The following is a 13,970-nucleotide window of genomic DNA, read 5'->3' as shown; positions in this document are numbered from 1 at the left end:
ACTTACTTTAATGTGCTTGCCAGCTTTTGCTTTTGTGCTGTTCTCCTAAGTTTTCCCTGCTTGGAAAGATAAGGAATTAGGACAAACGTGATGTCCTTGCTCTGTAATTCTTCAGCCTCTAATGTTTTTCTTCTCCTTGTCCAAGTAAGATCTTTCTCCTCCAGAGATATACCCCGGGTCATGCTTCTGGAACAGGCCATGTGGGCTTCCTCCTCTGAATCCCTCTCTGTCACAGGCCTCTGATGCGTAAGCACTTCCTTGGGCTTCAGGAAGGAGGAACTGTAGCTAACAGTTATTGATGTAACTTCTTAAGGCCAAACATCAATAACTTCCCTTAATGTAAAATTGGAAAAACCATAGGATTCTGCCCAGTAGACTTGTATCCAAACTCTGTTTTCTGTAATTAATCATGTGGCTGTGAAAGAACTATTTAGCTTTTCCATGCCTTCATCTCCTCCTCCCAAAGTGAGGCCGCTGGTGCTGAGCTCCTGTGAGGACTGAGTGAGACGCTGGGGAAGTGCAGTGTAAGCAGCAGAGGTCTCTGCAGGTCTGTGTTCTCCTGGAAGCTCCAGGGAGCTCTTGCACTGATTAAAGTGACTTTACCGTTTCCTGCCAGTTAATGCTTTTGTCTATACATACAAGTATTAAGTTATGTCAGCTGAATTAAATCCATCGTTCCCTATGAAATGAAATGTGACTTTATTTACTCTTGAAAATTCATGTTACTTAGAGCTAGAGCTAGGGAATGAGGAGTGGTTGTGTTGGTCCACGTGTTTCTCATCTGATTGTCTATCCTCTCTCTCTGTCTCTGTCACTCTCACCCTCTCATCTGTCTATCCATCCATTTATCCATCTTCCTGTCTTTCTCTCCCCATCTGTCCTTATCTAATCTATCCATCCACCCACCTTTCTGTTTGCCCATCTGTCTATATATCTGTCGATTACCAATCTATCTGACCATCTTTCTATCTATCCATCTTTCTATCTACCCACTGTCTGTCCATCCACCCATCTATCCATCTGCCTACTTTGCTATATGTATACTTATGGTGTCCTGTAATGTATTATTATATGATAAACTCCATCCTATTGTTATGGTGATGCTTCCATCACTTCTGATTTGGCCAGTGGGGGCCCCCTTCAAGAAGTCTGCTGTGTCCTTTGTCACATGCGTAGGGTTCATCTTATCTAACACTTCCCCTGCTCCAGCCCTGCAGTCAGTTGCAGCCCAGCCTAGCAGGCTGTGTTCCAGGTGCCTCACATCTACAGCCCCTTCTCTGGTCGTGAGGACCCTGCCCTCCACTCTCGTGAACAGCTACTTCTCTGTTTTCTCGTCTGTCACCTGTTGTTGTCCTATGTGTCTCCCTGTGTAGCTCTGCCTGCCTCTGCTGGGGTGCTGCTGGACCCAGCCCGTGGGCCCTTCCTGCTCTGCCTGGACCTCGTCATCTGTGCTGGGCCGGTGCAGGCAACCACCTGGCTCTGTCCTGTCTGGTGGCATCAGGACTGACTTGTTAGGGGCAGGAAGGGAAGGGGGTGGGTGCTGCTGGATGCATTTGGATCAATGAAGACACTCGGCCTTAGACTCTTAGTCTAGCATGCTTGGCTCGCCTAGAAATGGTTCAAGTGGTTATTGTGCGGGTACTATTCTGCCTTATTTCCTAGAGCGTTTGCAGCAGCACACATAAATATACATTGAAAATAGTCCTGCCAGAGTGATGGGAAAGCAAGGGCGCCATGGGAAAATAAAGGACAAGTTTTGTTAGTACCTGGAAGTCTTAAGGTACCATGTGAGGGCTGGAAGGGGCAAAGCATGACCCAGCCATAGCGGCCATTTGGGGAGTGAACCAGTGGAAGGGAGACCTTTCTCTCTGTCTCTCTCTAACTCTGCCTGTCAAAAATAAATAAATAAAGATAAAAAAGACACAATATAATATGTAGTTTCACATTTATTAAAAAATAATTTTGTTGAAAAAAGTATACATACCAAGAAGTACACACATGTGTACAGGTAAATGAGTTTTTTGGCCTCTGATCTCATGCATAACCAACACTCAAGAACAAAGAATGTTGCCTCAAGAGCCCTTGGAATGCTTTTACATTTTTAAAAAAAATTTTAAATTTATTTTAATTTTATTTGAAAGGCAGGGAGACTGAGAATGAGAGAGTGAGAGTGAGAGCGAGAATCAGAATGAGAGAGAAAGGGAGGGAGAGATCTTCCATCTGCCGGTTCACTCTCCAAAATGGCTGCCACAGCCAGTAGTAGGGGTAAAAAAAACAGTGAAGAAAGGCATCCTCGGTTCTTTGTCTGCCACGAAAGAAGCATTTCCACCTGGACACAGCAGTGAGCAAAGCGAGCTTTATTTAAGTCAGAAACCTGCTGCCACTGCAGCCAGGAGGGTTATCCAAGAGAGACAGCCCCAGAAACTGTATCTGTCCAGTCTCTTAAGTACAACTTTGGGGGTGAAAAACAGAATAGTAGCTAACAGTCCGTTAGGAGGCTGGGGCAAAACGCATCAAAAGGCTGGGTTTGTAATCTTGTCTGTCCTGTCTTGCCTGCTCATGATAAAACAAAAAGGGCCTTCTTTCTGTTTTCACTGTAAACTGAAAACTCGGAGGGTGGAATCACTGCTTCCTTGCTATTCTCATGGGAAAGGAGTGGGATTGGCACTTTTGTCTTGCTCAAGGCAGCTTTTGGGGGGAAGGAAGCCTTCTGGGCCATCTTAAAGAGATTTCCCCTTCTATTGCCTTTTAACTCCCTGCCTCCTCCAGGGCTAGGCCAGGCCAAAGCCAGGAGCCAGGAATTCCCTCCAGGCTCCCACATGGGTGGCAGGGACCCAAGTACCTGAGCCATCATCTGCTGTCTCCCAGGATGTGCACTAGCAGGAAGCTGGACAGGAGGCAGAGTGTCTGGGACACTAATCAGGCATTCTGACCTGGGCTGCTAGTGTCCCAAGTAACATCTTAACTGCTGTGCCAAATGCCCATCCCTTTTCCATGTTTAAGAACATTTTAGGTGGATCTAGATTTTTCTCTGCTTACAGTGATGATTCCTTGGAAGCACAGCCAAGTTCATGTTTAGATGGTGACGGTGGTGTGGAGTAGGAAGCTGTTTGTGTCCCAAGAGACCTGAATTGTCTTATACATGAGTTAACTCTCAGGTGTAGAGCAACTGTGTCCTAGCCCAGGGGTCAGCAGCAGGGATCCAGAACCTCATGTCTTCACTGCAGTCCAGTGCTGTGATTTTTACACCAGGGACTCTGCTCTGTGTGTGCATAAGTAAATGTTGTTTTAGGAAGGGGCAGAGGAGGGGATTGTGTTGACCTACTACGTGTCAGGTGCTAATACAGGTGCCTGACATGTGTTTCCCAGCTTAGTGACTGCTGAGGTACATGGGATCTTACTATTTTTCAGGGACTTCTCACTTTTCCTATCTTTCCAGTGAAAGAGCTGAGGGCCATGCAGTGCCAGTGGCCTCTGGGATTGGACACTGGCAACTCCTTGCCCTGTGGTCATGGTCTTTCTCCTACCTGAGAATGTCTCCCAGGCAGATGGTGAGCACTGGCCACAGGCAGGTCCCCTAGGTGGCCGGGTGTGGGCCTGAGGCTCAGCCTAGCCTTCAGAGGGGCCTGTCTGAGTCCACGGATTGTGCAGCTGGTATTTCCAGAACGTTCACAGGGCTGGGATTTGCAGTAGTCAGGAATGAGCTGCTTAGCCTTGAGCTTAGCTTCTGAAAGATTTGGAAGCTTGGGATTCTATTCAAAGTCCGAGTCCTGGACTGGGTGCCTGGCGGGGACACAGAGAGGGCTCTGGTGCAGCTGTCCTCTGCAAGCTTCCAGCAGAATTGAAGCAGACAAAAGATGTATAGTTCTGACCCTCTCTGGTAAACGGGACACAGGGTGCCCACAGGAGAAGGGGGGCGGACGGGGCATGTTTGACATAACCCATGGTTTGCAGGATGCTGGTTTGTGAGCTGCAGCTCCTGCCTACGAATGCTTTGGACACTGGCTGAAAATCACAGCTGTGACCCAGACTCTGCAAAGATGGGGATGGGAAGTTGTCGGGTGTTTTTGCTGGGTGCGGTGGGGATGCTGTATGTGAGTGTATGTAGCGGGTAGGGAAGTAGACTGTAGAAGGCATCTGGAGACCCCATCCAGCCTGGCAAGGCTGTGGCTTCGTGGGTTTGGTACGGCAGTCCTCATTCTCCAGTAGACGTTGGGCTACACGGTAGCAGAAATTTCCCTTGCAGTCTCATTGCAGACTTAGTGCTTTGTTGCAATGAAATCTGATGCCAGCTGGGCCCTTTTCCAGGCCCCTGAGCTCCCTGGGGTTGCTCCATGATCCTGGTTGCTTCACCTTCCCTGCGTCTGGCTTTACAGTTGTGGGAGGAGAAAGTAGGAGGCCCAGGCTTCCTCTGGGAGGGAGCTGCATAGTACCCACCCCTCACCTGGTGGCCAGAGCTGCTCACATGGCCTTATCTCTGGGAGGTGGGGGTGGAGGGACATGCAGGTGCATTGCCGGCAGTGTTGCTATCATACCTGTTCTCCCCCATCCAAAGAGGTTTCCTTAGCAATATTCCTGAGCTGATCCACCACCTTGCCAAGACTATCTCCCAGGAGAGACACCCCCCCCCGCCATGGTTTCAGAGCCAGCATCTCTTGCTGTCATCCATGTCCAGCCATGGGATTTGGGGCTGTGCACTTAATCTCTTGTTTGATAGCTGGTTATGTGGAGATCATACTAACAGCACCCAAGCTGACGGTGGATGTGATGCGTCAGTGAGACCACACAGATGAAGTGTGGGGTTGGTTCTGAGGGTCTGTGAGCCAACCACTCCAGGGAGGCAGGGTAAGGGTCAGGTGGCACTGACAGGAAAGCAGGGGTGCTGTTGGCCTCTGGCTCCTGAGCCCAGGGCAGCCCAGCCTGCTGGTTGCAGTAGCAGTGGGGGCTCATCCTGGGCCTTGTCTGTGGGGCCATGGGAAAGCGGCTGTGCCCCCATCCTGGGGTGGGGGTGTTTTTGGGCCTTCCTGGGCTCACTGTGTGTGGCATTCGGCTGCCTTGCCCTGCTGCTGACTTTGAGTGCTTTCCCTTCCTTTGGTTCATCTCCTCTGACCGATCCACTGTTGCTCCCACATGTCCTGTTTCCCTGAGGCCAGGCCAGCGTGGCCGCTGATGTCTTTGTGCCATTTGTCACAGGCGTGTGAAGCTGTTGAACTTCCCCGCCAGCCTCCGCCCGCAGACAATGAAAGAGCTTGCTGGGTCAGAACGTGTCGGCCAAGAGCCCCTTCATCTACTCGCTGGTCATCGCACACAACCGCGGGGAAGAGTGCAATAAGAAGATAGGTAGGCCCCGTGGCCCCAGCTCTGTCCCTCCGCCCGGCCTCCCACTGCCCCTGGCGCCTCTGGATGTCAGCGCAAAGCTCCAGGCTGGCCGCCTGTGTGCCTTTCCTCCCACGGAAGCTTGTCTGGTTTGCTGCCTTTGGCAGGCAGCTGCCCGTGGAGCTGAGTTTTAAAGCTCTATTTCATTGACGGCGTTTTCAGGAAAGTCCCAGGAACTGGAAAGAGCTGTGTTTATGGAGACTTAACACAGATGATGTCAGAGTGGCAGTGGAGACAAGCGTGATCTCACATGGTCCGTGCTGACTTCCCACCCAGCAGAGAAAGCTCTACTCTGGGGTTGGGCCGTGTCCCTGGTGCCGTTTCCCCGTGAACGTGGGGAGAGGGGGAGCAGAACCCTGGTTCTCTTGAAGACCTCGCCTCTGCCCTTCTGGCTCCAAGCTCCCCGCCCCTTCCCAGGCTGCAACCGCTCATGTCTCTCCTGTCACTGACCCAGGGCACAGTGTGCCCCAGGCCCTCCCTGTCCTGTGTCCAGGTGTCCTTTGCAAGGCCTGGCCGTGGCTCGAGCTGTCTCCCTCACTGCCCTGGAGACAGACACCAGGGTCCCCTTGCATGTGGGGCGGGGATTGCCTGTCATGCTGGTTGGCCTGTGCGTCCCCATGACAGATCTACAGGGGCAGGGGCCTGCATTTCCTAGACAAGGAGCCCAAGCTTAGGGAAGGCCGGGCCCTGCCCAGAGGCCAACTGCCCTTGGTCCCCTCCTGGTGTGGAGGCCCAAGGCTGCTGGCAGCTCTCTCGCTCTCGGTTTTTGATCCTGAGCACTTTCTGTGCTGCCTCTTTATTTCTGTTTTTGATTGCTGTGCCTCCTTTTAGGGAAAAGGCACCTTCATTCCTTAGGGGCCCTGCCTCGCATACCACCCCTGCTGCCTGCCTGTCCTGACCCCCCACCTCTCTCACCTCTGCTTCTCAGATCCAGCCACATGACTCCTTTCTGGTCCTTGAACACATGACTTGTCCCAGTCCCACAGCTTTGGTCTCTGCATGGACCTCGTCCCACTGCTGTCGCTGCCTCACTCACAGTCACGCTGCTTGGGTCTCTGTTCAAATATCATCTTCTCAGAGGGGGAATCTGCTGCTCCCAGCACTCTGGAGGCCACCCTGCCCTCAGCATCCCTAGCTTGCCCCTCGGTAGTGCCTTTCCTTAACTCAATTAGACATTTGCCTCTTTATGGCTTCCCTCCCACAATGTAGCAAGAGGCCAGGAGCTCTGTGCTGCTCCCTGTCCTGTCCCCAATGCCCACAGCACAATGAAAGAGTGAATGGAGTGGACAGGGCTTGTCCAGGACCTCACTGCCAGGAGAAGTGGCCTCGTGGCTCAGTCTGTGCTGTCCGCAGTGCCGCGTTGTTCCCTGCAGAAGGGACACCGGAGCGCTGTGTGGAGCTCATCATCGTAGTGTTCTTCCTGTAACTCCAGCACCAGCTGGCCTCAGCTCCTAGTAGGGCCTCACCGTAAACATCACCAACAAGTTGCATGTTGTCAGAACTCCCTGAAAACAGTGCGTCTTTGGAAGTAAAGTTGTTTGCTCAGCTACAGGGCAAGACCAAGGTGGGAGTCCTAGACAGACCTGTGCTTTCTGTCCCTGGAGATCACTTCTTCATTCAGATGCTGCTTGAGAAGAGGCTGGCTCGTATTTTTGTGCCTTTAGTTGTTGCATTAATTTTGGAGGAGTTGGTTTTTATCTCCTTTTATAGATGGAAAAACATAGAGAGATGGTTTCCTATAGGTTACTTAGCTGCTTAGTGACAAACCCAAGAGCTGGGCTCACACATCCCCAGACCAAGTGTCCCACTCCCAGGGGTGCTCTCTGGTTTGCTCTAATGTGCACGTGCACCTGGTGTGGGCCCCAGTTAGCTGCAGATAACACCTGGCTCCTAAGGGCTCAGGTATAGCGTCATGGCTTCATGGTGGTGTGGCAGCCACCTGTACCCCTTTCTGTCCTTTGCTGTCAGTGTTCAGTAAATCATGTGAGCCCAGCTCCTGGCTAGTGTAAGTGTTCCAAGCATGTTGACACTGGGCTGCACTGAGCTAAGCCAGAGGGTTGCAGCCTGCCCCTACCCACCCAGTTCGTGCAGGCTGGACAAGTGCATAGGAAGTCAAACAGGGAGACAGGATGTCGGTGGCAGAGGTGCTCCTGGGTACCTCCCCTTTGAACCTGAGCAAAGACTGTGCACTGGGGAGGCAGGGCCGGGGAGGCTCTAGAGCAGACTTGTATAGAGGGCTTAGGGGCTGGAGGCCAGGCTCCTCTTCTTGAGGCCACCTGTGTGATTCACAGGGCCCAGCACAGCAGGGGATCGGGGAGCCCCTGGTTACAACATTATTAAGGATTCAAAGACAGCGACATCAGAGCCTTAAACTCAAGGCCTTGGAGCTTGGCTTGGAGTCTCTGCCCTTGTGGCTCGTGCCCAGCATCCAGCCTCATTACTGTTCTTTGTTCTTCAGCAATTGATGAGGCTTCCTTTTGTGAATGAGGTCCAAAGCCGACACCAGGTAGGAGTTCTCATCGTGGTGGGATGCTGATGCTGCAGGTGCCTGTTCACGGAGAGGGTGGAGACTGAGGGGTGCACATCACCTGCCCTGAGCCAGCCAGCCAGGTCATGGCCGGGCCCTGTCTCCTTCCCTCGGCTTGGAACTCGGCACTCAGGGACTGCAGTTTGTTTGTTTACTTTTCATTTTATTTGAAAGGGAGAGACAGAGAGAGAGTGAGGGAGGGAGGGAGACGTGGAGAGAGATCTTCCATCCACAAGTTCACTCTTCAAATGCTTACAACAGCCAGGGCTGGGCCAGTTCAAAGATGGGAGCCCAGAACTCAATGATCCAGGTGGCAAGGACCTGAGTACCTAAGCTGTCACCTCCTGCCTCCCAGGGTGCGTGTTAGCAGGAAGCTGGAACTGCACCTCCTGCCTCCCGGGGTGCACGTTAGCAGGAAGCTGGAATTGAGGTGGAGCAGGGACTGAAACCCAGGCATTCTGATACGTGATGCAGGCATCCCAAGTGGTGTCTGAACCGCCATGCCACACGCCCTCCACCCTTGTCCTCTGTGATACAGTTTTTATCATAGTAAGAAGTGCCTGCTCATCTATTCAGTGGATAATGTCAAGCTTTGTGTTCTTTCTGAAATATCTATAACAGAAGGTTCAGCTGAGATGCATATTATTTGTTGAATACTCATGGGTAGGAGAATGTACTTTGTGTTCCACAACTTCTGATATCTTTTGGACAATTTTCTGCCTATAGTGTGAAGACTCGTGTCCCTTTTGCCTGAGATTCTAGTCTCTGTAAGTCCATCTTTAACTGGGCACTGGAGGTGAGGCAGACCCTGAGGGCCAGTGCTGACACCACCTGCCCTCCGCCTGCACTGATTCCTGGCCTGAGTGCCTGTGTGCAGGCTTCGTCTGGGCCCTGCTCTGAGCAGAGATGATGGCAACCAAGGTCCCAGGCAAGGCCTGGAGGGGTGAAGAGATTCCTCCCTCTTGTGAAAGGACCTTGTGGTATCCCAGATTCAATCTGAGGTCACTGCTGCCAGGCAGGGTGGCCTGGACAGAACGTGGCAGCCTGGGTTGCAGCCTAGCCCTATAACCCCCACTCCCCACCATGTGACCTTGGACAGCTGACAGGGCCACCTGGGCTGCACGTGTGCCCTCCATGCTGTGAGCACACTGGGAGCTCATGGGAGCATTGTGCTGAGGGTCAGATTAGAGAGTTCCTGATGTCCCTGTAGATGATGTTTGCACTGGCACTCGTGTGCCTGGGGCTCGGTACTGGGATGCAGCAGGCAATCAGGAGCGCTTCCTCCCACAGGCAGAGGCAAACGTGGCCACAGAAGCACCTGTCTGCACAGATGATAATGGGCGCAGGGGATGGGCCGAACCTGAGACAGCCAGTTTTACCACCGCTGACTCCTGCTCTCTTGCTGTTTCAGGGAGGGACTGTTGAGGCAGGGGCACGGGCAGGGGATTGTCTGTTTCTGACAAAAATCACTTCTCACAGACTCAGTGATTGACTTTAGACTTACCTGTAGTGGACGAAGGCCGTCAAAGTACAAATTACTCTTTTCGGCACCCTGGAAAGCACAATGATCATTTTTTGACCACGAGAGAGAACAAATCTGTGATAGCAGGCATAAGGACCTGTTTAAGAGACAATGAGTTCCTCATCTTTGGTTGGGGGTGGGCTGGGGTGCCAGTCCCTTGCAGGCCAAGGGAGGCTGCTAAGGGTGGAGGGGGCAGGTGGGATGAGCACAGCTTCCCTGGCTCCTTTGTGGAGAAGCCCCTTATCAGAGCCTGACGTCAGACCCCTGCAGAGAGAGGGCAGCCTGAGTCCCAGGAGCTACCAAGGGGCAGCTTGGCGGAGGGAGAAAGAGCTTGGGTTCCAGAGCTGACAGCCTTGTGTTTTGAGTCTGAGCAATGATTTATCAGGGCCTAAGATGGGCAGGCTGTCCCACCTGTCAGGAAGAGTTTTCCTTCTTTATAAAATAAGACAAGTGCTGGTTCCGACCAGGTGGCAGTCGGTCCTGCACTGTGTTACTCTGTGCCATCATCTTGTGATTTGATCTAAGATGCCAGCTCCCGGTCACCATCACAGGTGTGGTGGAGCTGGTCCTGGATCCTGTGCAGGCTTCCCTGGCACAAGGTGTTTGCAGAAGCTGAAGGCTCCGTGAAGCCAAGGAATTCCGGTCAGCAAATGCTGGAAAAGCCTCTGCTTCCCCTTCTGCCACCACATCTCTGCTAGGCCCCACCCGGAGTTCCCAGGCCTGGGCCAGAGTCCCTGTGGCACAAGATGCTGGCGGTGGTATTCCCAGGCAGGTTTGCTCATCTGCTAAGACCCCAAGTGCCTGCCTTGTGACCCTGGGGTCACTGCTGTTCCCCCGAGGTGATTACAAACAGCAGTGGGGCAGCCGTGTGGAAGGGCTTTACGCCTCACGTGGGGTCTGATTCTCCTTCTCTGCCTTCCAGTTTCATAACTGGTGTTCCAGTGAGAGCCAGGCTCTGCCTGCTCGCATATCTTGGACACCCGTCATGGGTACTCTGCTGGTGTCTCGTTGCTTTGTAAGAAATCACCAACTTCCCAGTTTAGAGCAATACAGATTGATTTCCTCACTGTCTGTGAAATCAGGGCGTCCAGTGCCGTCCTATGCCCAGGCAGTGTCCACATCTCAGGCTTGTCCAGGGGAGGTCTGTGTCCATACCCCTCATGGTATCCTCAGCCATTTCCCTGAGGTGGCCTCCCTCAGGTCCCCTTACCCTGCTGGCCCCCAGCCCCTCCCTCAGGTCCCTGTACCCTGCTGGCCCCCAGCCCCTCCCTCAGGTCCCCGTACCCTGCTGGCCCCCAGCCCCTCCCTCAGGTCCCCAAACCCTGCTGGCCCCTAGCCCCTCCCTCAGGTCCCCGTACCCTGCTGGCCCCAGCCCCTCCCTCAGGTCCTTGTTCATCCCTGCTGGCCCCCAGCCCCTCCCTCAGGTCCCCATACCCTGCTGGCCCCCAGCCCCTCCCTCACGTCCCCAAACCCTGCTGGCCCCTAGCCCCTCCCTCAGGTCCCCGTACCCTGCTGGCCCCAGCCCCTCCCTCAGGTCCCCATACCCTGCTGACCCCAGCCCCTCCCTCAGGTCCCTGTTCCCCTGCTGGCCCCCAGGCCCTCTCTCAGGTCCCCGTACCCTGCTGGCCCCCAGCCCCTCTCTCAGGTTCCTGTTCCCCTCCTGGCCCACAGCCCCTCTCTCAGGTCCCTGTTCACCCCTCCTGGCCCCCAGCCCCTCCCTCAGGTCTCTGTTCACCCCTCCTGGCCCCCACTCCCTCCCTCAGGTCCCTGTTCACACCTGCTGGCCCCCAGTCCCTCCCTTAGGTCCCTGTTCACACCTGCTGGCCCCCAGCCCCTCCCTCAGGTCCCTGTGCTGCTGGCTTGAGTTCCTAGGGGCCACCCCTCCAGGAGGGGTCTCACCCCCTTTATGGGCTCACTTGATCATGTCTATCCCATCTAGAGCAATCTCCCTTTTGACGAACTTGGTCAGCTGGTTGGGGACCTCTGTTAAGTCTACAGGAACCATTCACCTGTGTTCTGTCATGTGGCTTGGTTATCATGTTCATACTCAGGTCATCTTGGGGTTGTTTTGGGGTTGCTTGGAGTCTTGGAGTTATTTCAGAGTTCTGTCTCCCCCAGCGGCTGCTGAGTTACAACTGACAAGGAGGTGGGCTGGGTGGAAAAGTCGTGGTCTTGGGGGGCACAGATGAGCCACACTCTGGGCCTCTTGTCAATGACCCCAGCCTTCTTCCTGCATTGACAGCCTGTGGGCCCTTGGGGTGCTGTGTGCTGTAAGGGGCCACACCAGGTCCAGCTGTAGCTTTGTGAGGTGGCCTTGGGGTGCCAGCAGGAGTGCAGCCTGCAGAGGGCGGGGGAGGCACCCTGTGTGTAGTGTCAGGACAGTGGCAATACCTTGCTTTGCGTGGTTTCAGAGAAAGCAGGGCACACCAAGCTCTGAACTTCCCACCTCACAATGGGCATGGCGGTCACCACCTTTGTGGGAAGAAAATAGTCAGCGGGCTGATCTGAAACCCCATGGGAAGTTCAAAACTACCTGCTAACCCCAGGGTTCTTTTGTGTGTATGTCTAGATTTCCAGTGGGTTCAAGGGGACATGTGTGAAGTCCAGCTGATGGTGTACAACCCCATGCTGTTTGAGCTTCGAGTGCAGAACATGGTATGTACCACCGCCAGGGGCCTCTCTGACCAAGAACCCCAGCATGTCACTAAAATGCGTCTTTGCTTACTGTTAGAGGCATTAATTGTGGCACACATGTCTGCTTTGCCCAAGATAGTAAGCGTTTGGTGAGTGAAGTCCGTGTTTTGTCATTACCGTGTCTCATGCTTGCTGCCGAGTAGACAGCACAGAGCAACCTTGGGCTTGTACACACACAGAGCTTTGCCCATTGGCTGTGAGACTGGAATTCAGCACTTTGGAGTTCACAGGGGCTTACTGGAGATTGTTGTGCTGCTGTGAGGTGACACAGGGATTGAGGCGCAGGGGGAGCTGTAGAGAGAGGTGCTGTGTTACTGCACCATGTAGGGTGTGGAAGATTCACGCCCTGGTCCATGCTTGTTTGGGGGACTTGTGCTGCCTTCAGACTACATGGGATCCGTTCCCAAGGTTCTCTGTACTGCGACCAGTTTTATAACTGGTGTTCCAGGTGAGAACCAGGCTCTTCCTGCTGGTGTCTCACTGAGGGCCATGCCCTGTGCCAGGTACAGGGTGCGTGGGACCCGGGGGATACGAAGGCCCATAGCTCTTATCCCTGGTGTGAACACAATGAGCTGTGTTGGGGATGCATGGCGCCTGCCTGGGAGAGACACCCCTGCTGGCTGGGCCAGACTGCTGGGTGGAGCCACAGTTTTCCGCAAGCCAGGACTGTTGGGCAGCCCTGCTGCGTGTGACTGCTCCCCAAGCCTGTGTTAAGCCAGCAGTCCTGAGACTGACTGAGCACCGGTGTCCCCCCAACTGTTGCACAAGGGTTCCCTGGCCTCAGGACATGGCCATGGTCAGCCTCTGCTGTGGCTGTCTGGCTCTTGGAATCCAAGGGGGAATTTACCACAAAGTAGTTAAAGTGTCAGATGATTGCTGCTGTTTCTTATACTTTTTTTTTTCATTTTAAAAGTAGCATTTTTACCTGGTTTAAAAGTAATAAATTACATATTTTAACAAATCAGGAAGGGTAGAGACTTAGACAAGAGAAAACCACCACTTGGATATAGCCAGCATACCATGGTGCTGTGTCAAAAGCTGACTATGGAACACTTCAGACGTGCACAAGCCACCGGCATTTCAGGCAGGCAGCGGTGGCCACACCGCCCTGGCTGTTCTATGAAGACAGAGAAGCCAGTGTGTCTGTTAGAGATGAAAGGCATGTGATCAGCTTCACTGAGTGTGCCCTGCCCACTGCACCCCCTCCACACTCACACACGCAGATCACTTCACGCCTTTGCCTCACATGTGGGCGGCAGGCGTGCTCACTGCCCCCAGAGTGTCTCTGCTGCTGGCGTCTCCTGTGCACAGAGTTAGACACAGTGTATGTGCATTCCACACACCCAGCTGTCTACACCACGCACACATCTGTGCATGCAGGTTTCATACATCCTGAACTCACACCGAGGCCCGGCATCTTGCCTTCCTGCGTTCCATGTTTGCAGCCTTCCTCTCAGCACACCCACTTACATGCCTTGTCCTGCCACAGATAAAAGAGGTTTTTTTTTTTTTTAAAGATTATTTATTTATTTATTTATTTGAAAGTTGAGTCACAGAGTCCATTTGCTGGTTCACTCCCCAAGTGTCCGCCCAAGCCAGGGCTGAGCCAGGCTTGAAGACAGGAGTTCTGTCTGGATCTCCCACATGGGTGGCAGAGGCCCAAACACTTGGGCCATCTTCTGCTGTATTCTCAGGCACATGGGCAGGCAGCTGGATCGGAAGTGGAGCAGCCAGGATGCAAACCAGCAGCTATATGGGATGCTGGTGTTGTAGGCAGAGGCTTTACCTGCTACGCCCCAATGCCGGCCCTGGATCTGAGAGTTTGAGGGTTGCCTTGACTGCAAACTGTGG

The 13,970-nt window shown here is 53.5% G+C and overlaps 1 protein-coding gene across 1 annotated transcript in view; it reads left to right on the top strand.

Moving 5' to 3' along the window:
• Positions 1-13,970, top strand: part of LOC127489780 (uncharacterized) — a 278,910-nt gene that overhangs the window by 61,964 nt on the left and 202,976 nt on the right. Inside the window, exon 8 of the mRNA XM_070064726.1 lies at positions 11,995-12,080. Coding sequence (XP_069920827.1) covers positions 11,995-12,080 — 86 coding nt within the window. The remainder of the gene's footprint in view (positions 1-11,994; positions 12,081-13,970) is intronic.

Source organism: Oryctolagus cuniculus, chromosome 19, assembly GCF_964237555.1.
Source record: "Oryctolagus cuniculus chromosome 19, mOryCun1.1, whole genome shotgun sequence".
NCBI lineage: Eukaryota > Metazoa > Chordata > Mammalia > Lagomorpha > Leporidae > Oryctolagus > Oryctolagus cuniculus.
Note: the sequence above shows the minus strand (reverse complement) of the source record. Positions and strands in the feature narration are given on the sequence as shown.